Source organism: Suncus etruscus, chromosome 16, assembly GCF_024139225.1.
Source record: "Suncus etruscus isolate mSunEtr1 chromosome 16, mSunEtr1.pri.cur, whole genome shotgun sequence".
Lineage (NCBI taxonomy): Eukaryota > Metazoa > Chordata > Mammalia > Eulipotyphla > Soricidae > Suncus > Suncus etruscus.
In genome coordinates this window covers 12046306-12068653 of record NC_064863.1, presented here as the reverse complement: position 1 = coordinate 12068653, position 22348 = coordinate 12046306, and the positions used below count along the sequence as shown (strand labels likewise).

The following is a 22348-nucleotide window of genomic DNA, read 5'->3' as shown; positions in this document are numbered from 1 at the left end:
TGTTTGTCTGGTGAGCTGGGATGTGGCAGATGAGTAAGTATTGTTGGGTGATCCTGTAACATCGGGTCATCATGGTCATGGTACCACTTTATTCTTAGCCATACCATTTTACTTGCTTGGAAACTTCATGCTACCTAAAGCCAAAGCTTAGTCGGAACTAAGGCAAGAACCCAACCTGCAGCCAACCAGAGCACCACAGGGTCCACACGCATCTCTGGGGAAACCCTGGCAGCCCTCAAACCCTGCTGGGTGTGGTCCCAAAGCCCGCCCTCAACTCCACAGTTCCCCCAGAATGGCTCAGGGAATCACCGGCCCCCTCTACGTCCCCACAGCACCCTTGGGGACGGCCCCCTTCCTCCCAAGTAAACCTTGTTCCACTAACAGAAAGAAAGAGACTGCACTTTGTGTTGATTCTGCATCTAATGCTTTGCAGAAGATGAGGGCATCGTGGGTAAGGTGACAGCCAGCCAGGGAAGTATTGATAGGGGTATGCCATGCTCTGCACTGGCTAACCATTGCCACAGGGGACAGCACCCTTCAGTCGGATACCTGGTGTGGAAAGCTTCTGCTATGTTATGGACACGTGGCAGCCATCAATGGTGGAAATAAACTGTGTTCAAGGCTAGATCTGCCCAGACTGGGGAGTGGGGGTGAGGTGTCCAGCCCTCCTAGTACTCAGGAGCCCAGGCTGCCTCCTGAATGTCACTGTCGATTGAGGTGGGTCAGTGCTCCTGTGACTCAGGGTTCTCAGAGCAGAAGGGGGTCGCCGAGTAAGACCCACCCTACCCAGAACCTGGACAGACCCTGCAGTCTTTCTGGACCGACTGGTGATTGTTTACAATCAAACAAACAAAAAAAGGTGGGGGGAGTTTTTCACTAAACAAAAGTTCAGACCTGACTTATGAATGAAGTAAATGATTTGAATTTAAAAAAATTTCTAGCACAGCGGGCATAGGGTATTTGCCTTGACTGTGGCCAACCTGAGTCTAATCTCCAGCATCCCATGGGGTCCCCTAAACACTGCCAGTAGTAACCTTTGAGCACACTGGGTGTGATTCAAAAAGAAAAACAAAACAAAAATTTTTTTTCTCAGTCTCTGAGAACTTATTTTAAGTGAAATAACTGCAGTTCATGCAGTATTTTTCATTTCTTTTCGTAAAAAGCACTTCCCAGTGGATCCGACTCACATCTTCTTAGCAAAACTGTTAGACACCACTGAGGAACAAGTCATGCTCATGTTGTGTGTGTGTGTGTGTGTGTGTGTGTGTGTGTGTGTGTGTTAGTATGTGTGCATGTGTTTGTGTCTAGTCCATGTAGTCTGCTTGCCCTGAGCCTGCTTTTTAGACTTTGCATTACAGCCCCTACCTTGTGGCATAAGTTAGAGGAACTAGCATTGCTTCTAAAAGGAACAAAGGATATACCGATCTTTATTCTATGGACCAAATGGATGATTTTGGTGACATGTTGTTTTTTGGGTTTATTGGAGGGTACACAAATGAATTTGCACTGAATTGCAATATAAAGCACTTTTTTTGGCTCTGGTATCTTTATTTTTAATTTAAACACTATGATTACAAAGTTGTTCATTATTGAGTTTCAGTCTTACGATGTCCAACCACCCTTCATCCGTAAACATTTCCAACCTCCAATGTTGCTGGTTCCCCCCTTTCTTACCTCTGGGGCAGGCCTTTAATTCCTCTCTGTCTCTTTTTCTCTCCATCCCCTGCTCTCTCTATCCCCCTTTTCTCTCTTTCTCTCTAGACAGCTCTCTCTTTTTTTTAATTTTAGACACCATGGTTTGTCTATTTTGACTATTGTTAATGGAAGGGCATCATGCATATTTATCTCCATCCAATACCTAGTTATTGTCCAGAGTTACTGTCCAGAGTGATCAATTCCAATTTTTATTGCCATACTAGCCCTTTCTCTAGGCTAAGTACACTGCTCCACTCTTTTTGGCATGCTTCCTACCATGGATTGGTTCTCCTGACCCTCCTCCCTATTGTCTCTGGATATTATAACCACATTATCTTTTATTTTTCTTATATCCCTTAAATGAGTGAGATTATCCTTTCTTTTTTTTTTTTTTATTTTTGGTTTTTGGGCCACACCCTGCAGTGCTCAGGGGTTACTCCTGGCTCTCTGCTCAGAAATAGCTCCTGGCAGGCACGGGGGACCATATGGGACACCGGGATTTGAACCAACCCCTTTGGTCCTGGATCGGCTGCTTGCAAGGCAAGCACCACTGTGCTATCTCTCCGGGCCCGAGTGAGATTATTCTATGTCTATCCTTCTTTGACTCATTTCATTCAGCATAATATACTCCATGTCCATCCATGTATAAGCAAATTTCATGACTTCATTTTTTCTAACAGCTATATAGTATCTCATTATGTTGATGTACCATAGTTTCTTTAGCCATTCACCTGTTCTCAGACACTTGGGTTGTTTCCAGATTCTCGTTATTGTCAGTGTTGCAATGAGCATAGGAGTGCAGAGGGCTTTATGTATTGTGTTTTTGTGTTCTTAGAGTATATCTTTAGGAATGGTATTGCTGAATTATATGACAGCTTAATTTCTGATTTCCTGAGGAATATCCATATTGTGCAAAGTGACTGGAGTAGTCGTTAAAGTTCATTTCTAATAGGTCTGTGTCTGGCCTTTGGGTATTACACTCCTTTGTAAGTCTTTGGCTTTCTTCAAACAAGAAGCCTGTGTTTTATCCCTCAGTCACGGTCTCTGGTACAGCAGAGTCATGCAGTAGATATTTGATTGAAGGAGAGAAAGAGGATCAAACCACAGGTCGTGTTATACATGGAAAACCTGTAGCTTGTCTCTAGTGGCAAGAAACTTGTATCTGTCACAGATGGAAGAGGGAAAACAAACCAGACTGGGTGGGTGTGGGGAGGAATGGAGGTTCTCTGGCATCTGGGAGGGCTCTCTTTCTGCTTTTGCACTGTGCCATGCACTGGGTTTCTGGGGTTTGGGGTTGAGGAATATTTGTAGAAGTGGCAGTGAGGCCTGGAACTCGCCCCACCCCCAGGCTTTCCCTGTGAGGCTGGGGTGCAGGTAAAGTGGTTCTGCCCAGGCATCCTTTCTTGCTCTCCCCGGGCATAGGCCTTTGTCAGCAGCAGGAGCAGAGGAGACAGACGAGGACTGCATAGTGGCTGCCAAGGATAGGTACTCCCTAGTAGTGCTCTCCGGCAGTGGTTTCTGCCTAAAGCCAAGGGAGCCGCAGACATGTGTGACTATTCCACAGACGACAGACGGACCCGGGGCAGGGCTGTGAAAGGAGAGCAACCCTGGTGTGAGAGTCACTTCACATGTGACACCAGCACACTAGAGTGAGACCAACGTGAGTTTGTGTGCGCACATAAGCATGCACACACATAGGACATGATGCAGTTTAAAGCATCTTTGCAAACACTGGGTAAAACGTTGCCCTTCTTTGAAGACATGTGGTTTGCTTGCTTGGGCTGCAGCACGGGTATAGCCTCGGTAGCGTGTTTTCCCTCTGGAGGGAATTTGAAGGGAGGCTCATAGCAAAGGTGCCAGGAGGGTCGCTTTCTTGTTTCTGCACGTCGTTGATGATCACCTCACAGGCATTTTTCATCTCATCTGTCTGCCTCTGTGTCCATGTTCAAGGACAGAAGTTACAGGGGCCATGACTTCTACCATCATTCATCTTTGAACACCCATCCCGGAGCCTCACACTCTGAGGTTCCCCCTTGTGTATGCATTAGGGGGTTTGGGAGAGGAGGGCGCACTGTCCTGCCCCCCCCCCCCAAACTGTCGTCTATTTTCCTGAAGGGCATTTGCTAAGGACACTCGCAACGATGTCCTGTGTGCTTGTGTGTGAGTCACGCAGAAGTCACTCACACTATGAGTCACCGTCATCGCTGCTACAGAGCAGTGTGGTGGCCGCTTCTCCGAGTGGCCAGAAGGCTCCACCTTCCTCCTTTCAAATCCGGCTCTAAATTACTGGGTGAACATGTCTGGTTTTTACACAAGAAAATAGGATGTGGAAGCAGGACAAATGGCAGCTCTGCCTTCTGTTTCAGCTAAGAATAATATCTCCTTGTTGTAGATTATAGAACTGACATGAAATTGTGTTTGGATGAGTAATTACCTATTTTTAGCAGAAGGAAATGGTACTTAAGTCAGCATTTACTGCAGTCTCTTCATCCATGGATCACCGAACAAAAATTCCCAGCACAATGCTAAAGACTAAGTCAAGCAGTTGGACTTGAAAAGTTTCCCCAAATGCCTGTGAGGTTGGAGGGACCCATTGAAGCCACATCCTATGTTTTGGGCCCTTTGCTCTTCTGACTTCTAGAGCAGCTAAACCAGACGTTCTGGAAAAAGGCCTTCAGAAGTTCATTTTTAAAAAGGCTTCCTTATTTTTTTTTTCATCAAGGCAGATTCATAGACCATATCACATTGGCCTCATAACCAAAGTGTTCAACCTGTACCTAGCTTAGGAGAAATGGATTTCACACAGTTTAGAAATTCCTCGGTTCAGTGCTGTTGCAGATGTGGGAGAGAAAGGGACTCTCACTACACCTGGGAATGTAGGCTGGTCCATCCTTTTTGGAAAACAATATGGATATTTCTTGAAAAAACTAGAAATTAAACTCCCATATGACCCTGAAACACCACTCTTAGGAATACCCTTGGGACCAAAAAATGCAATTCAGAAAAGACATCTGCACTCCTCTGTTCATTGTTGTACTGTTCATAATAGCCAGAATCTGAAAGCTACCCAAGCCTGAGAAAAGTTAAGTGGGTAAGGAAACCGTAGTGCATCTACACAATAGAATACTAAGTAGCTGTTAGGAAAAAGGAAGTAATGGAATTTGCATGATGGATATGGAGCCTATTATGCTGAACAAAATGAGTCAGAGGGTTAGAGATAGACATAGAAGGATTACACTCATTTGTGGGATACAAAAATAAATATTACGGTAATAATATCCTAAAGCATTAGAACTGCAGACCAGGAGGACTGATCCAGGGTAGGAAGCTTGCCACAAAGAGTGGGGCAGTACAGTTAGGACAGATATGGGACCACTATGACGGTAACAGTTGGGAATGATCACCCTGGACAAAATCTGGGTTCTGAAAGGAGTTATGCTTGATATGTAACATGCTTGATACCCTAGCAGGAACATTATTGGAAACCGCAGTGTGTGATAGGGAAGAGAAAGAGAAAAAAGAAAAGAAAAATGTCTGCCACAGAGGCAGTGGGGAGGGCAGGAGGGAAGCTGGGGACATTGGTGGCAGGACATGTACAATGTGAAGGGTGTTGGACATTGTATGACCGAAACTCAGTTACGAAAATCTTTGTGACTAAGTCACAGTGATTCAAAATACATTCATTAAAAACGTTCCTGGGTTATTTGAGATTTGGGGTCTGCAGTTATTTCAAGGCTATTACATTGTGTTTTATTTTCTGCCCCCTCTCCCTGTCCAGCTCATGGTGTTCGGGTTCTTTCTGTGCTTGGATGCCTTCCTGTATATCCTCACCTTGCTGCCCCTCAGAGTCTTCCTGGCCCTGTTTCGCCTTGTCACGCTTCCTTGCTATGGTTTAAGGTAAGTTTAAGGGCTAGATTGTGAGCCCTTCAGCATTACTTCTGCAGGAAAGGGATGTTTTGTGATTTCACTTAATACTTCTGAACCTTGGCACGTACACTAGTTCACGGGCTTCCAGAAAGTGGGGCTTTCCTCGGAAACCTCTCATTGGCCGAAAGGGCCCAGAGCAGTTGTCATTTGTCAGTTATTTGCAAAGAGAAAGTTTTTAGTATTTCAGGACTCTCAAATGGCCTTTCCCACCCACCGTAGCAAAAGACCTGTCTTGCTGTTGTTTTGGGGCTGTAGTCAGGGCTCGTTCCTGGCTCTGCACTATGAAGTCACTCCTGGCAGTCTAAGGGACCATATAGGGTACCTTACCCTTTGCTGTCTCTCTGGCCCCCTTGAGCCCTTTAATTAATTAACTAATAAATTAATTAATTTTGGTGGTTTCAGGAATCATGAATTCCTTGTTCTATCTAAAGTACTAAATGAATGTATGCATACTATTTTGTAAGAACTGATTAACAGTCCCCTTAAAAATGAGCCATGAACACTTTTTATAAGGAAGGAAAACTTCATGTTCAATGGGAGAAATTTCTTCATCAATGTGAGCACAGCGTGAAGAGTCAGGTTCTTCTTTGTAGGGTTGCGCGGAGTAAAACAGTCTCAGTTACTGGGTTCCATCATCCTGGCCAACGACCGACCCCCAGAGGGACTCTGATGTCCTCCCAGCACTGTCAGGCTCCAAGCCCAGCACTAGACCACTGGTCCAGGTGGCCAGATACTGCAGAGACTCCTGAGGTCCTTTGGCTTGGATTGAGAGTCCCACACAGCGTTATTGTATGTAAGACTTTTACTTGTTCTGACTATTCTCACTTCATCAGGATAAATTACATATTTTATTAGCTACATATTATCCCAAATCATCTTTGGAGTGTAACAATTAGCCACTCAAAAGTCTTCATTTGGATGCTGGTAGAACTTTTCTTTTTTTGGTTTTTGGGTCACACCTGGCAATGCTCAGGGGTTACTCCTGGCTCTAAACTCAGAAATTGCTCCTGGCGGGCTCTGGGATGCCGGGATTCGAAACACCATCCTTCTGCATGCAAGGCAAATGCCCTGCCTCCATACTACCTCTCCGGCCCCCTGGATGCTGGTAGAACTTTTAAGAAGGACTCATTCTGTGCAGCCAACCTTTTTCCAGGCCTTTGTAATCTACTTTATATTCATGTGGTCTCACCTCAAATGTCCATTCCTGTCATCCCACTATTGGAAAGTTTATAAAAGCACAGTTAGCTGAGTTAGATTTTGAGAAGACAGGAAGAGGGAGGGAGGAAGAGAGAGAGGGAGAGGGAGAGAGGGAGGCTCTGAAGAAGCAGAGTAACGGCAAAGAGAGAAGAGAAAGAGAACTAATAAGATACTTCTAAATAGAAACCTTTGTGTATGACTGCCAGACAGGGATGGACACATGAAAATGTGGATTAAGTCAAATTGATAGACAATTACTAAGGCCTGTGAGGGATTTACTCTGTACTATAAGCTGTGTTGCTTTTTGATTATGCGATTATTCTTGTTTTGTTTTGTTTTGGGGTCATACCTATGGCTACCCCAGGGCTGCTCTTGACATGTAGTTTGGTGGGGGCCGTGAGGGGAGTATCACTCCTGGATATGCTCAGGAAATGTCAGGGAATATCACATGTACTTTGTTGGGGATCAAACCTGGGTCCTTCTGACCAACCATGCACTCAGCCTACTGTGCTCTTTCCCGTGCCGATTTTCATTTAATCTTTGTATTTTGTTTTGGGGCCACATTATGTAGTACTCAGGGGTTCCTACTGGCTCTACACTCAAGAATCACTCCTGGTAGGCTTAGGGAACCACATGAATGCCGTGGACCAAACCAGGTGAGCCGCGTGCAAGGCAAGCTCCTTCCCCGCTGTGCTATCTCTCCAGCCCCTTTTTACAGTTATTCTTAATCAGTGGTATGAGGCAGATTCATACTCTAGTCAGCTTTCTGTAAGGGGCGAGTTGACATCCTAAGTGGCCACTGGCATGATTCAACAAGGCATGAAAAACTTTGTAACTCACACCTTCCTTCTGGAATGTTCAGCCTGTTTTCTGGGGCCACCTTCCTCCCCTTCCTCCCCTTCTTTCTCCATGCGATACACAAAGTTGTTCATGATTTGATTACAGCCATGCAATGTCCAACATCTTTCACCCGTGCATATTGCTTACCACCAATATCCCCATTTTCTCTCCCACCATCTCTCTTGCCTGTCTCTATGCAGACATTTCTCTCTTTCTCTCTCCCTTTCCTCCTCCCACCCTCCCCCTCCCTACTTCCTTCCCTTTTCTCTTTTAGACACCATGCTTTGCAATATTTTTACCAAAGGAGAAACATGCCTACTACTATATCTCCTTTCAGCATCCGGGGCCTCTCTCAAGCTCTTTGAATACCAGCTGGCTATATGGGCACCTCAAGTTTTGCTACTTAGGTACCATTGTCTCAATAGAGAGTCTCTGTGTCTCTTCTGAGGACTGCAAGATGAACTGATACAAGCCGGAGTCTTCCTCTTCCTTTCCCATTTGCTTTCTTGTGAATGGAGCCAATCTTGTTTAGATATTTGCAGGGGTTTTTGTTGTTTGGGGGGGCATTGTTTGTTTGCTTTTAAGCATATAAAGGTAACCATTTTCCCACATTAACTTGAAATCATAGTCTGTATTTAGATCCTATTTTAAAGCAAAGGTTGTTTTCTACTTTTTGACTTTCTATACCCAAAGTGGCACTAGAGGGCAGTGGTATTGTATTCCATGCGATTATGGTTTATGGTGTCTGCTGTGTCTGTCCCTGGATCAACTGAAAAATGACATTCAATGTGGACACAAATGAATATACGATGTATATAAAATGTACTGAAAATCATTGTCATGCAGTTCAGCAATTTTACATGCTCAGTGAAGCTGGGCCAGGTTCTACAAAGTAGGTACAGGCTCTCTTGTTTGTACACATGCTACACTGAGTATATTGTCTGTGTGCATGCTACATTGAGCGATTTGTGCTTCCAGTAATACAGGTTGTAGTTTATATATACAATTTTTGGCGCAGTTTAGCAATTAGTATCTTTCTGAATATTAAAAAGAAAAAGCATCAGACTTAAACTACTGAAAACATGGAATATGGCGTGACAGGTGGTATTAACATAGCTATTGTTAAGTTTAAGATTTTTTGAGCATTTTTAGGAATATAAAATACATTTTAACAGTTCATCAGTTGTAACTCCACCCTGGATTTAGGTGAAGCTACCTGAGACCCGCCCGTTTCTGGGAGGGGTCTTGGGAACCAGATATTACCTGTAACCTTACCTGCAAGACCCCTCCCATTCCGGGGAGTGGTCTTGGAAGGTTATATAAGGCCTTTGACCCAGGGGATTAGGCCCTTTAGCCTTTTGGTCTTTGGCCAGCAAAGAGGTCAAAGGGAAAATGGCTGAAAGGAGTTAAGATGCAGGGCTAGCTAAGAATGGCTATGCTTAAAAGGTTATGATAGAGGCCACACATGTGGTGGATAGGGATGAATAAAGTTGATGCTTCCTGATGCCTGTCTCTGGATGAGTGATTCCGCCATTCACCTAAACCTGGGACCCGCCAGCTGAATGGGGGTTTTGGAGCCACGTGGCCTGGGATGGCAGAGAAAAATCCCTCCATCCATCCACCTCCATCCAGCTCCATCGTTTATTATTTAATGCTACAATCAGTAACTGCCAGATTTCTGCCTGCTTGTAGCTTTTTTCCCAGCAATTTTGACTTCTATTAAATATAATTTACTTGGTCTTGCCTAAAATGGTACCGGGCTCTGTCTTTTTCTGCAAGCATGAAGTGCTCTTTCCTTCCGTCTAGTTTAATTTTTTTTCCCCCAGAGGGAAAAGAAGGGTGAAAGAAACCAACAGAGGAGTGGTGTTTGTGACTTTTGTCTGTGTCCCGCTCTCCCATGTCGTGTTCGCTCTCCTTGGTTCTGACCATGCAGGCTTGCGGAATGAAGTTGTTGTCTTCTTTGTCTCTGAGACAGGTCTGAGCTCCTCTGCTTGCTGAGCCATATCTGCCTTGCCACAAGAATTTTTTGTTCTCTGACCTTCTTTGTATATGTACTGGTGCTGCACTTGCTACTTGCTGTGGTACATTGTTGGGTGTTTAGTGCCGTCAGCTAAGTACACTTAGACTGACTCTTTGACTTTCGGTTTGGCAGGGAGTGGGGCAAGAGGCATGTAGCCAGCTTTCTCACTGACCAGGGCATCCCTCTTGAATTAAGCTTGGATTTTTTTTTTTTTTTTGAGGACCTGGTAACTAGAATTAAGCTTTGATTGATTTGAACTCTGATTTTTTTTTTTAAGAAAAGTGTTTTATTTTTATTTTGTATTTTTTTGAAAAACAGTATGTTGCACCACGCTAAAGGAAATGTTAAACATCATCCCCCCACCAAAAAAAAATTAAAAACTGATATAACGTAAAAATAGTTTTTTGTTTTTTGGGGTTTTGTTTTTTTGTTTGTTTTTTGTTTTGTTTTGTTTTTTTGAGCCATACCTGGCAGTGCTCAGGGGTTACTCCTGGCTGTCTGCTCAGAAATAGCTCTGGCAGGCACAGGGGACCATATGGGACACCAGGATTCTAACCAACCACCTTAGGTCCTGGAGTGGCTGCTTGCAAGGCAAACACTGCTGTGCTATCTCTCCGGGCCCAACGTAAAAATAGTTGTGTCTTTTATTTGCTTCACATTTCTCAGTGACATTTGCACTGGGGGAGACCGTGAAGGACTCTTTGTGTTGCCTTAAGCAGCATTTCTAAGAGCCTCTTAGACTGTGCTCTTAGTCTGTGAGAGGAGTTGGCCTGACTTCATTCAGTGCTGGAGCATCGGTCTCTTGCTAAGAGCTGCAGTCTCTGAGCCCTCACAGGTGTTAGGCTTAGCTCTCCCACTTGAGGTTTTCTAGGTAGACTTTGTTTTTGTGAGACATAGATTGCCTTTTTCTTTTTTCTTTTCATTTGTGTCTTTACCCCATACAAAATTTATGTCACTGCACAATCTGAATGCCTGAGAGTTTCTTAGACCCTTGGCTTTCCCCTGTAACGTCCTCTGTAAACACTTTCCATATGCATACGCCTTCTCCTTTTCTTGCTATACGCCTTGTTCTACCCTCAGCCATCCAGCGATGCTTGAGCCTAAGCAGGGAGAGCCCATAGTAACATGGGGGTGGGTGGCACAGAGTCTGGCCTTCCTGTGTCCTGGCTGACCTGTGCCTCTACTGTAGTCTTGATTTGGGGGGGGGGGGTTGGGCCACATCCGGTGACAGTCAGGAGTTATTTCTGGCTGTGCACTCAGAAATTGCTCCTGGCTTGGGGGACCATATGGGATGTCGGGGGATTGAACCGCGGTCTGTCCTAGGTTAGCACGTGCAAGGCAAATGTCCTACCACTTGCGCCACTGCTCTGGCCCCCAGAGTCTCGAATTTTACATTCCCCATTTCCTCACCAAGGCTCTAGAGTAGCATGGAACTTTTCAACCTCTTTTCTCTCTCGAAATCACCTCCTTTATAGAATGAATTGTGGTGGCACAGGGATTTCTTTTGGTGAGGAAACCCCAGTATTTTTTTTTCTTCTATTCTCTTGCCCCAGTGGACATCAATACAAACAAATTAAATTTTTTGTGAAAACAGAAAAAGAGCAGTAGGCAGCCAGCAGGAGACCCAGGCTGTGGGAAGTGGGGTCTCCTAGGTATCTTCTTGCGGCTCTCCCTGCATCTGTGTGGGATGGTGTCATCAGCTCTCTGACCATGACCACATCAGTGCAGTGTGCTTAGTGACATGCGTGAGTCTGAGCTGGGCAGTGGAGCCTCCTGGCCACACCTCAGCTCCCAACACTGAGCTTGGCTTCAGGACAACAGGATTCTCTCTGCTGTGGCTGCCAGTCATGTTCAAGTCCAAGGAAAAGCTTGAAATCAGTCAAGTACTTCAGAGCTTTTCTTTTATAACTAATTGCATGTTAGGAAATTAAGATTTACTTTTAGTTGAATCACTGTGAGATTCATAGTTACAAAGTGGTGTGTGTGTGTGTGTGTGAGAGAGAGAGAGAGAGAGTCAGAGGCAGGCAGGAGGGAGAGTGGGAGGGAAACTGGTGGCAGGAAATGTGCATTGGTGAAGGATATTGGACATTGTATGACAGAAACCCAATCACGAACAACTTTGTAACCACAGTGTTTAAATAAAAGCCTAATGTTGTTCATGTTTGAGTTTCAGCCATACAGTGTACAGCACCCTTTACCAGTGCATATTTACTGCCACCAGTGTCCCCAGTTTCCCTTCCTCACCCCCCCCCCAATACATGGTTCTTTCCCATTCTTTAGGAAAAAAGGTTTTAAATGTTTTCCTACTTGAGGAAAACAAATCGGCTCTATTTGAATTTACTTGATAATGGGATATCTCTTAAAAATGGAAACCATGTAGTATTTTGTTTCCGTAATGTTTGTTTCTTCATTCTTTCAATGAACTAACCTCATTGAGAGACTGAGACAGGCAAATAAAGGGGTGTGTGTGTGTGTGTGTGTGTGAGTGTGTGTGTGTTGTGTGTCCTGTCACAGGTCAGCTCACACTGCCTCTTCGTGTGTGTGTGTGTGTGTGTGTGTGTGTGTGTGTGTGTGTGTGTGTGTGTGTGTGTGTGTGTGTGTGTGTCCTGTCACAGGTCAGCTCACACTGCCTCTTCTTCCTTCACCCTTTCCTGGGGATGACCCAAGCAGGCCATCCCATTACTCTTGCTTACAGGGCACCACACCTCTTCTTGCTTCTTGTTCTCCCCATCTGCCAGTGTTTTACCTTTGACCTTAGCCCACATTATCCCTGGGAAAAAACTTTGCTCTTTGCTGCATCCTTCTGTTCAGGAGCCTTCCTTGGAACCAGCTGGCCTAACCTGCCTGACCACTTGGATTAGTAACTGCAAAAATCATGAAAGAATCAGGATGTGCAAAGGAGGAAACTTAGAGCAGAAAATGTGATTTCTTAAGAATAGTGTAACAAAATTCTCTCAGTTATATAGAAATACTGGAGCTGGATGGAGAGAGTGCAGTGGATAAAGTCCTCATCTGATGAGCAGCCAACGCCAACCTACATTCAATCCCTGGCCCACATATAGTCAGTCCCTGATCATAAAGCTAGGGGTTTACTCTGGCTTTGTGCAGAGTAGCCCCACATCTTCCCTCTGTCCCCCCAAAATAGATAAATACCTTTCAAAATAACATTTTGTTTAATATTGGCAAGAAATCACAACCAAGACTATAAATTAGGTGAGTCTTTTTTATATTTTGGATTTTTTTGGGTGGTGGTGGTGGTTGGGTCACATCCAGCAGTGGCACTTGGGGGTGGGTTACTCCTGGTTCTGCACTCAGAAATCTCTCCTGGCAGGCACAGGAGACCATATGGGATCCCCCGCCAGCTTGCTCCACTCACTTAAGTATTCATATGGGATTTGAAACGTCTGCAAAATGAATTGCCAGTTTTGAGAGGCATTTGTCTGGGAGAATGCCAGCCTAAGAAGCTAGTTCAAAGTTGATTGGTAGGATTGTGACTGATCTGCTTATGGAATTGGAGATGCTTATCAGGTAATCATCTAAAAATATCCTGGCCCACAGGGAAACAAATCCTAGGCCCAGTCCAGTTCAACTTGTTTTATACATGGGAGCATATTTTAAGGTGAAGTCTTTCCTTATCCTGAAAGGCACTGGCACATCCATATAGCCTTTAAGGAACGTTTTCTGTTGTTTCGGCTGTACTTTTTCACTGGAATGGGTGTTTATAGAAAAATAATTCCTTGTTTTTAAGATTTGCCCTTATTTCGTTTTTCATTTCAGTAATGCTAATTGATTTAGAAAACTGTAGTATCTGTGTAGCAACTGTGTCTGTTAGCACTGGAAAATTTTCTCCAGACCTGGGGACTAGAGAAAAAGCTGTCCAGGATCCAGTAACCCATAGTCCTCTTTACTGTGTTTTAAGAAATAAATAATAAAAAACGTATTTGTTTTCTAGCTCAGTAGTTTGTCTTGAGTTAGATGTCTATGCAGTGATAAAGTGGATTATGCAGGAAGATAAAGGGCTCTGAGTTGTTGATTCATGTAAATTTAAAGGTCATTTTGGACAAAACTCTGGGCTTAATGAGTTAGTACCAGATTTAGGATGAGTTTTTACCTGCGCCTGAGCTGGTTCAGTCTCTGACACTGCAAGGTCCCTCACATGTCACCAGGTGTGGCCCTGCTGTCTCTGAGCACTGCAGGGTCCAAGCAACACTGTGTCCTTGAATAGAAGCCTTAGCATTTGGCCACTCAGTAGAACTCGGGTGGTCTCAGGGTCCTCAGCATGGCTTGGGAGCACCCCTCCAGCAAAAGGAGGAATAGGTGATGACTCTTAAACCAGGTGTAGGTAGAAGACAGCTTAGGCCTGGAGTCGTGCACCAGTGCTGTCTGGTAGCCCCCAACAACGCCATTTCCTGCCAGCTGCTGCTTACATCACGTTAAGGCGGTTTACTGTTGTAATCACAATGACCCCACACAAAATGCAGTGCCTGCACCATGATGGCTGAAGTTTGTAGGGGAAGGTGTCAGCAACTCCCTATTCTCCAAAACAGAGTGTAATTCTAGGTGAGGAAGTTGCCTCTGTAGTTTTTAAATATTAATGATCATGAGGCCAGAGTGATAGCACAGTAAGAGGGTTTGTATTTGCTTTGTGCAGCCAACCGGGTTCACTCCCCAGCATCCTATATGCTCCCCAAGCCTACCAAGAGTAATTTCTGAGTAGACTCATGAGTAACCCATAAATACCACTGGGTGTGGCACCAAAACAAATGAACAAACAAACAAACAAAAACAAAAAAACTGAATGATTGATTTTGTTCGAATTGTGTAGTATTGTGTTGTATGGGAATATATATTTCAGTGTTTGGTAGCATCCATTTTTAACAATTTCTTGTATTGACTGTAATATTCCTTCATAGACGTATTAACATTGTTCCTTGGTGGCCAGAGCATATTAGGAGATATAATTAAATATAGAAGCCCTTTTTGTGAAATAAAATCAATTCTTTTCTAATCAATGTAAATGACTGAAATCACTAAACTCAGCAGATCTGGCGCCAAACGTTTACTACTTGCTTCAAAAGCACAGCTAATACCAATCTATACAACCCGATTCTTAGCTGTTTTTCTTTAATTCATACACTGGGACATGTGGTTCATAGGAACGAGGCCAGGATTGTTGGTAATTGGTGATTTTCAGCATTGGACAGCTCTGCCTGTTCTTCCACAGAGGAGGTGAATGGTATGTCTCATGCTGATGCTTTTGAGCCTCTAAGCTCAGAGCATCTAGGCTAAGAGGAATTGCCCTGGGTTTAGCTCATTTGTTTTAAGACTTGTGGGCTGGTTGAGATGAGTTCTGAGCTGTCTTCCTGCATGAAAGGGTTCAGCCCAGTGTTAGCACTCCTCCTCCTGTCTCTTCTTGGGCCCAGAGTACAGAGTCTGGACTTTGGCAATATCCTGTGTGCTCTGTGGGCCCATCAGAGTCTTGCCCAAGTAAAGCTGTGGGCTGTAGGCATTGGAGACTAGTGGAATAATTTCTGTACCTGCTGATCGCAGAGTTCCCTCCCCCAGTAAACAATGTGTGTCAGTTTTGCAAGCGGGAATCAGGCATGGTTTGGAAGCTGGGACTTCTTGTCGCTGGGGCATGGCCGGGGTTTGGAAGGAGCTCCAGAGACTAGGCACCCAGGACTCCCAGAGAAACGACTGGCTCGGAGAGTGGCTGGGGTGCCACAGTGATGGGTGTCAAGGAAGAGATTCTGTAGCTCTTTGGAAGTAAGCTTTGGCTGCAGAACAAGGGGAGAAGCATCTTCCATCCTGAGATCAGCTGGGTATAGACAGAAAGTGTGGTCCCATACTGTCGCAGGAAACAATTACCTGGGGAAGGAATTCTTAGACTGCGGCTTTTTGGGCACCACACCTAGCAGTACTCAGGGCTTACTTCTGGTTCTGTGCTCAGGGACTACTCCTGCTGGGGCTCAAGGGACCCTGTGGGGTAATTAGGATTGAACTTTGGTCTGTTGAGTGTTGTATCACTGTAACCAACAGTGCTTTTTTTTTTGGGGGGGGGGGTATCACATTCTGTGACATTCAGAAGTTACTCTTGGCCAGGCTTGGGGATCATATGGGATGCCAGATATTGAACCCGGGTTGGCCGTGTGTTAGGCAAACACCCTACCACCCTACCCATTGTGCTGCCTCCCCAACTCTTTTTCTACTACATTTCTCATTTAGATGTCTTAGTAAGGGGTTTTCGTTTGTAGTTTAGATTTAGTACCTTATGCTATAAACTGAGAAATAAAAAATGATTCTGCTTATACTCACTAGAGAAAAAGTCATTTTGTTTTTGTTTGGGGGCCACACCCATTGACACTCAGGGGTTATTTCTGGCTATGTGCTCAGAAATCTCTTCTGGATTGGGGGCCCATGTAGGACTCCCGACGCCAGGTGGATGGAACTTCTGTCCGTCTTAGGCTAACGCTTGAAACCTTACCTTGAGCACCACCACTCTGGCCCCGAAAAAAGTCATTTTTATATCATAGAAAGTTAATTTCTGTGGCCAGAATGATAGTATAGGGAGAAAAGTAATTGCCTGGCATGCAGCTGGCCCAGGTTTAATGTAGTCCCCTAGTCCTCCCAGAGTGATGCCTGGCCATAGAGTTATAAGTAAACCCTGAGCATAGCCGGGTGTGGCTCAACACCCTACCCCCAAAAAATGGAGGAGGGAGAAAGAGGGAAGGAAAGAAGGAGGGAGGAAGGAAGGAAAAGGAAAAGGAAGGAATTTCTATAATATAAAATCTGCCCTACAAACTATTTCGTAAAAGAAAGGGTAGAATTCATGAAAAACGTAAATGCCTTGAATATAGAAGATGTTAGTTTCCCAATGAGAGAAAATAACTGAGAAACAGCATTTCACCTAGTAGGGTTGGCAAACGACCCAGAGGTTGCTCAGATTCTGAACTGACCTTTGTAGGCCCCGTGGTGTGCGCTGTCTCCTAAGCACCAACTGGCACCGCCCTGCAGAGGCCACTACAGGGATGGCAGCTAAAGGTTCCAGTTTTCAGAATCTCTTCCACATAGATGTTTACATAGATGCCACATGATGCATCTGTTACATTGGGATGTGTTGTGAACAATGTGAAATCTGGCGTGGTATGTTGACAAGTTGTGATGCATGCGCACAGTTGAGCTCTCCATTGCCATTAGGCTGTGCTCCTTGGGAGCCAATGACAAGAAACCTGTCATTTTCTGAGGTAAAAAGGATAAACTACAATGGATGTGCCTAGAGACTGACCCTGTGTGAAAGGATTGATCTGGCAAGCCAGCTGGACCTCATGAATAGGCTAAACGCTGCCCATATTCCTCACCACTTTCCTTCCTTTAGAGCTCTGGAAGTAGGCGGCTACCCTCTTCTCACACCTCAAGATTGTCAACTCTGAAGAGAAGTGGTGGATTTTAAAAAATGTAAATTTTCACCGCATTCAGGCAGGTGAATGTCAAGCCGTCTTGCCTTTCCTCAACGGGTGCAGTCTTACAGGTCCAGACAGACACGCATTACCTTTGTGTCATGCCAGTTAGTCTCACTCTGTCACTGCTGCTCTGTTGCAGGGACAGACGCCTGCTGCAGCCTGCCCAGGTATGCGACATTTTGAAGGGCATCCTGCTGGTGATCTGCTATTTCATGATGCACTACGTCGACTACTCCATGATGTATCACCTGATACGGGGCCAGTCGGTCATCAAGCTCTACATCATTTACAACATGCTCGAGGTGAGGACAGGCCTTGCTGCCCTGCACCCCAACAGGCAGAGCTCCTCTCTGTGGGTTGTTTGCACTGTAATATGATGGCCTTGTTTAAGGGTGGCCCTGGGGTCCTGGAGCTCTGAGTTAGAGCTAGAAAATCACCTCCCTGGGAGCTGTGCCACTGTAGCTGGCCTGGGCTGGGGAAGGAGGGTGCGTCGCTGTTCCTTCCCTAGGGTGGGATCACCAAGGGAGGATTCATCTCAGATTCATTGGAAACTCACATTCACCTTTAGCTCATGCTTCAAAAATTATGAAGGAAATTTAGGATGGTTTTTATGTTTGCTATGAGACACAGATTTTAAATAGTTGATTTGACTTTTACGTAGAATAGAGAGTTGGAATTTATTAGTTGCTGTGCTCCATGTGCTCTTTTGTGTTTGTGTTTTTCTGTTTGGGGACCACACCCAGCTATGCTTAGGGCTTACTCCAGGCAGTCTCAGGGAATCATATGTGGTGCAGAGGTTCAAACTTGGGTGCCGCATTCAGGGCAGATGCCCTACCTGCTGTACTGTCTCTCTGGCCCCATATGCTTAAATATTTTGAATGCACTCTATCATTTGAAACCAGGTAGCATGTGAAAAGTTTGCATTTGTACACAGTCAAATTACGTAATTATGTAAATAAATTTTACTTAATGGGCAGAATCTTCTTATGTTCTTTAAATAGGAAGTTTCTTGGGGTTACATAATTCACTTTTTGAGGTGCCGGTGGCATTTTCCTCTACTTTTCTGTAGGAACACGTGTATGATCTACTTCTGAATTTGATTGGCTCTGAAGGGGTGGTTCATAATGATGGTTCCTGAGGTTGGTGAGGCTCACTGCTTCCTCACAGAGCCACGGAGGGTCCCTGGATCCAGTGATGGGGCTCTCTGACTACCACCACTCAGCTTCCTTATTTGGGACTCATGTCAGGGTGCAGATGGTCATGGAGGTTTGCGAATTAGAGCAACCAGCTCTCTCTCTTCCCTCTCGAGAAGAAAAGCCAGGCCTCCTTTCCTCTCCTAGCCCACTGCTATATAAGATTGTTTGCACACCTAGCTATTCAGGGTCAAGTAAGATGAGGGCAGGACTCCTGAAGAGTCAGAGAGCAGTCAGTTGCTGACATCCAAATCCTGTGTATTTGGAGCTTGACTTCTGGTGGGATTCAGTCATCAAATCTCTAGCACTGGAGTTGACCTTAATTTTAGGCACAGACTGAAATGGGCCCGAGGAAACCACTTTCTGTTGGTCTTTCTTTTTAGGTAGCAGATCGTCTGTTCTCATCGTTTGGACAAGATATATTGGATGCTCTTTACTGGACAGCCACAGAACCTAAAGAACGGAAAAGAGCCCACATTGGGGTGATTCCTCACTTCCTAATGGCCGTTCTCTATGTCTGTATCCTTTTAGACTTACCAGAAACTCCACACAGCACTGTATATTCAATGCTCTGAACAGAACACACTCTCTGCTTTGTATAGCAACTTCTTAGGCTCAGAGAGAGCGTGTGTGCACGAATACATCATATTCAGGAGAGAAATGTCAAATGCTTTGAATAGCAATAGTTATATGAATTCTTCTTGAATAGTTATAACAAAGACCTATAAGATCTTTATTCTAATCTTGGCCTAACGGTATATATGATTTCTTCTAGAAGTGAAATTTGAGATGGAGTTGGAGAGGCATTTTAGAAGTTTAATTAGCCTGTCCCCACACAGAGTGTCTGAAAGCCTTTTTAGAGTCCAAGGCCGTCCAGTATACATGGTACCCACATAGATCTGTCTCTCCATTTGGACTTACACACAATCCCTGCCTACTCTCCTGTTTGGTGTGCGATCTGGACCTGTACTCAGGCATGTGTCACGTAGATGGTGACTCGTGCTGTCTGAAAAGTTAAGAGGATTCAGTGGGATGGTTTTTATGCAAGTAAAGCTTGCCCCAAGTGTAACAGTAAAACAGTTGTTATTCCTACACAACTACATGCCAGATATGTACAAGTCAACAACTTTTAGACACCTTAAAGAACAGCAAATGAACCTTAATTCTCAGGCTTTTCTGTTCTTTTATGTATTCCCTGTTCCCTGAAGAAAAGTGACTCCCTGTAGGATAACTTTTACCTTATGTAAAAATTTTTTTCCTCCTCTTTTTTTTTGGGGGGGGGGTTTGGGCCACACCCAGTGACGCTCAGGGGTTACTCCTGGCTATGCGCTCATCCTAGGCTAGTGCTGGCAAGGCAGGCACCTTAACCACTCCACGCCAACCCTCCAGCCCCTTACATTATGTTCTTGTCTCTCTTCGAATGCACATGATCTTAATTCAGAATGTCTATTTCTAAGTCATTTGGGCTTTGTCATTGACTCCAATTTTTGCAAAACTTTCTGAGGATCTCTTTCACTGTCCTATCACCCAGTGCCTGAAAGATTCAGGTGGGACTCACTGAGTGGCTCCACAGAGGGTGTCTCCTGGGTGCGGGTTTGGGGATCGCCTTCCTCCTTCCAGCCACAGCCAATAGGGCATTTGCAAAGGTAGCGAAGAGCTTAAGCAGGAACTGATGAAAAGCGGGCTCATCTTCTTGTTCCCATTACTAACTTCTAAGAGTCTGTCATACCTGCTAAGAGGAGGTGAAGATACACAACAGTTTGTTTCCTTGACATCCCTCTCTTCCCGCCAGTCTTGCACGCCATTCTCATTCTGGTTCAAGCAACAACTCTCAACGTAGCTTTCAACTCACACAACAAGTCCCTGCTCACAATCATGATGTCTAACAATGTAAGTAAGCCATTTATTTCCATTTATTTATCACAAGGGGTCACGTGGCATTAATAACTTTATTTTTTTTCTATGTCATTGCTTTTCCAGGACAGTGTGTCATCTTTTTGGGGACTGTTATAATGATGGAAATATTTCTGTTTCCTCTTTCAGTTTGTTGAAATTAAAGGAAGCGTTTTCAAGAAATTTGAAAAGAATAATCTTTTTCAAATGTCCAATAGCGGTATGTAAATCCATTGCTACTTGCAGCTGCCTGTATTATTATTTATTTTATTTAATAATTATTTATTATTATTATTATTTGCAGTTCATTCCTAAACTGTGCAGGTTGTCATTATTTTCCAGTTTTTTGGGGGAAGAAAATGGGCCACATCCCCTGTGCATAGAGCTTACTGCTAGGGCTAGGACCCAGGTCAGCTGTGGGCAAGGCAAACACCTTACCCATCAGACTATCTCTCTGGCCTTCATGCTGTTTGAGATAAGCTGTGTCTTCTCTTACTCTTGTCATTTTAACTATGTCATTATTCTGGTTGTTATAATCACAGCATGCTTAAAGTGGTAACAAAAAATTAGAAATATTTATATAGCAGCTTTATATACTTTCAGAAATTTTACACTAATATAGAAATTTCTTGCAAGTTGTGGGCAGAGCAGTATTATAGGTAGGACATTTTCCTTGCATATAACAAACTTGAGTTTAGTCACTGGCATCTCATATCCTGCCATGAGCACCACCAGAAGTGATTTCTGGTATCAAGAGTAATCCCTGGGCACACGTTTATTTCTCTCCAGAACTCAGTGACCAAATGCATAATATAAAACCCACCACCTCACTCTCTTCCATGTGGCAGGCTTCACTGAGACATTTCAGAGAAAACTTGATCCCTTCCAGTCTGCTAGATGACTGATAGGGGAGTTGGCTTGAGGACAAGTGGGGCTGTAGTTTATAAAGTCAGACTTGTAACTTGTTGCCCTTTCCCCCTCTGGCTGGCAAACACAGCCCAGTACAGAATCTAGGATTTCTGTTTCTTGGCTGATTTTTGGATCACTTCTGACAGTTCTCGGACTACTCCCAGATCATTACTCAGAGGTTGCTCTTCCTGCACCTAAGGAACCAATCGTATTGGTTCCTTACCTGAAATCAAGCCTTGGGTTTTTCACAGGCAAAGTATTTTGTCTCCAGTCCTTTGTGCTCTATCCCCAGCCTGAGAATCGAGGACCTTCAGACTTGTGTTCATGACACAAGAATTTTCCTCAGCTAGTTTACCCATGGATGTGTGAATTCTGCATTCAGAAAGACCCCACAGTAGATATGTTGATGCAGAGCAAAGTTCCAGGAACTGGAGAGAATAGTACACACTTCAGATGCTGCTGACCCCAGCTAGATCCCTGACACCACATGGTGTCTAGCACACCACCAGGTATGTCCCTCGAGAGGCCCCTAACTAAACACCACTGGTGGATGAAGGTAAATTCCCAGCCCTGAAGAACTCAAGTGACATCACATCCTTGGGCTGAGCATTGAAGCGAAGAGTAGCCCAACTCGGGTGATCCCTTTCCTTCCCACTAAGCCTCTGTGACATTCATTGCCAAGGATGGTTGGAGATTGGACAGTCCCTCATTGATACATAAATTCAGACTGTATATTATTCCTAGGACTGCTAATATCTTGGGAAAATTGGGACTTTGTATTTTAAATATCAAAAGTGCTTTTACTACATTCATCACTATCTTGTAAGTTCTCTGATTTTAAAAAAGAATTCTCATTTTGGTAGAGTCTGAGTTTTTAGAGTTTGGTGCAATATAAACCATTATAAGAATTTATTCTCAAAGTTTTTATTGTTTTGTTTTGTTTTGGTTTGGTTTTTGGGCCACACCTGATGACACTCAAGGGCTACTCCTGGCTATGCGCTCAGAAATCACTCCTGGCTTGGGGGACTGACCATATGGGACGCCAGGGAACGAACTGCAGTCCATCCTAGGTTAGCGCTTGCAAGGCAAATGCCCTACCGCTGTGCCACTGCTCTAGCCCCTAAATTATATTTATTATGAAAACAATATAAGCACTTCAGTGGTGCTCCAATTTTTAATCTGTAAAACATTTGGTGGGGCGGGGGGGTCACACC

General features: G+C 44.4%; 1 protein-coding gene across 1 annotated transcript in view; it reads left to right on the top strand.

Moving 5' to 3' along the window:
• Positions 1-22348, top strand: part of TAPT1 (transmembrane anterior posterior transformation 1) — a 57722-nt gene that overhangs the window by 18383 nt on the left and 16991 nt on the right. Inside the window, exons 3-7 of the mRNA XM_049790231.1 lie at positions 5474-5592; positions 17279-17441; positions 18716-18851; positions 20125-20222; positions 20376-20445. Of these exons, the coding sequence (XP_049646188.1) occupies positions 5474-5592; positions 17279-17441; positions 18716-18851; positions 20125-20222; positions 20376-20445 (586 nt within the window). The remainder of the gene's footprint in view (positions 1-5473; positions 5593-17278; positions 17442-18715; positions 18852-20124; positions 20223-20375; positions 20446-22348) is intronic.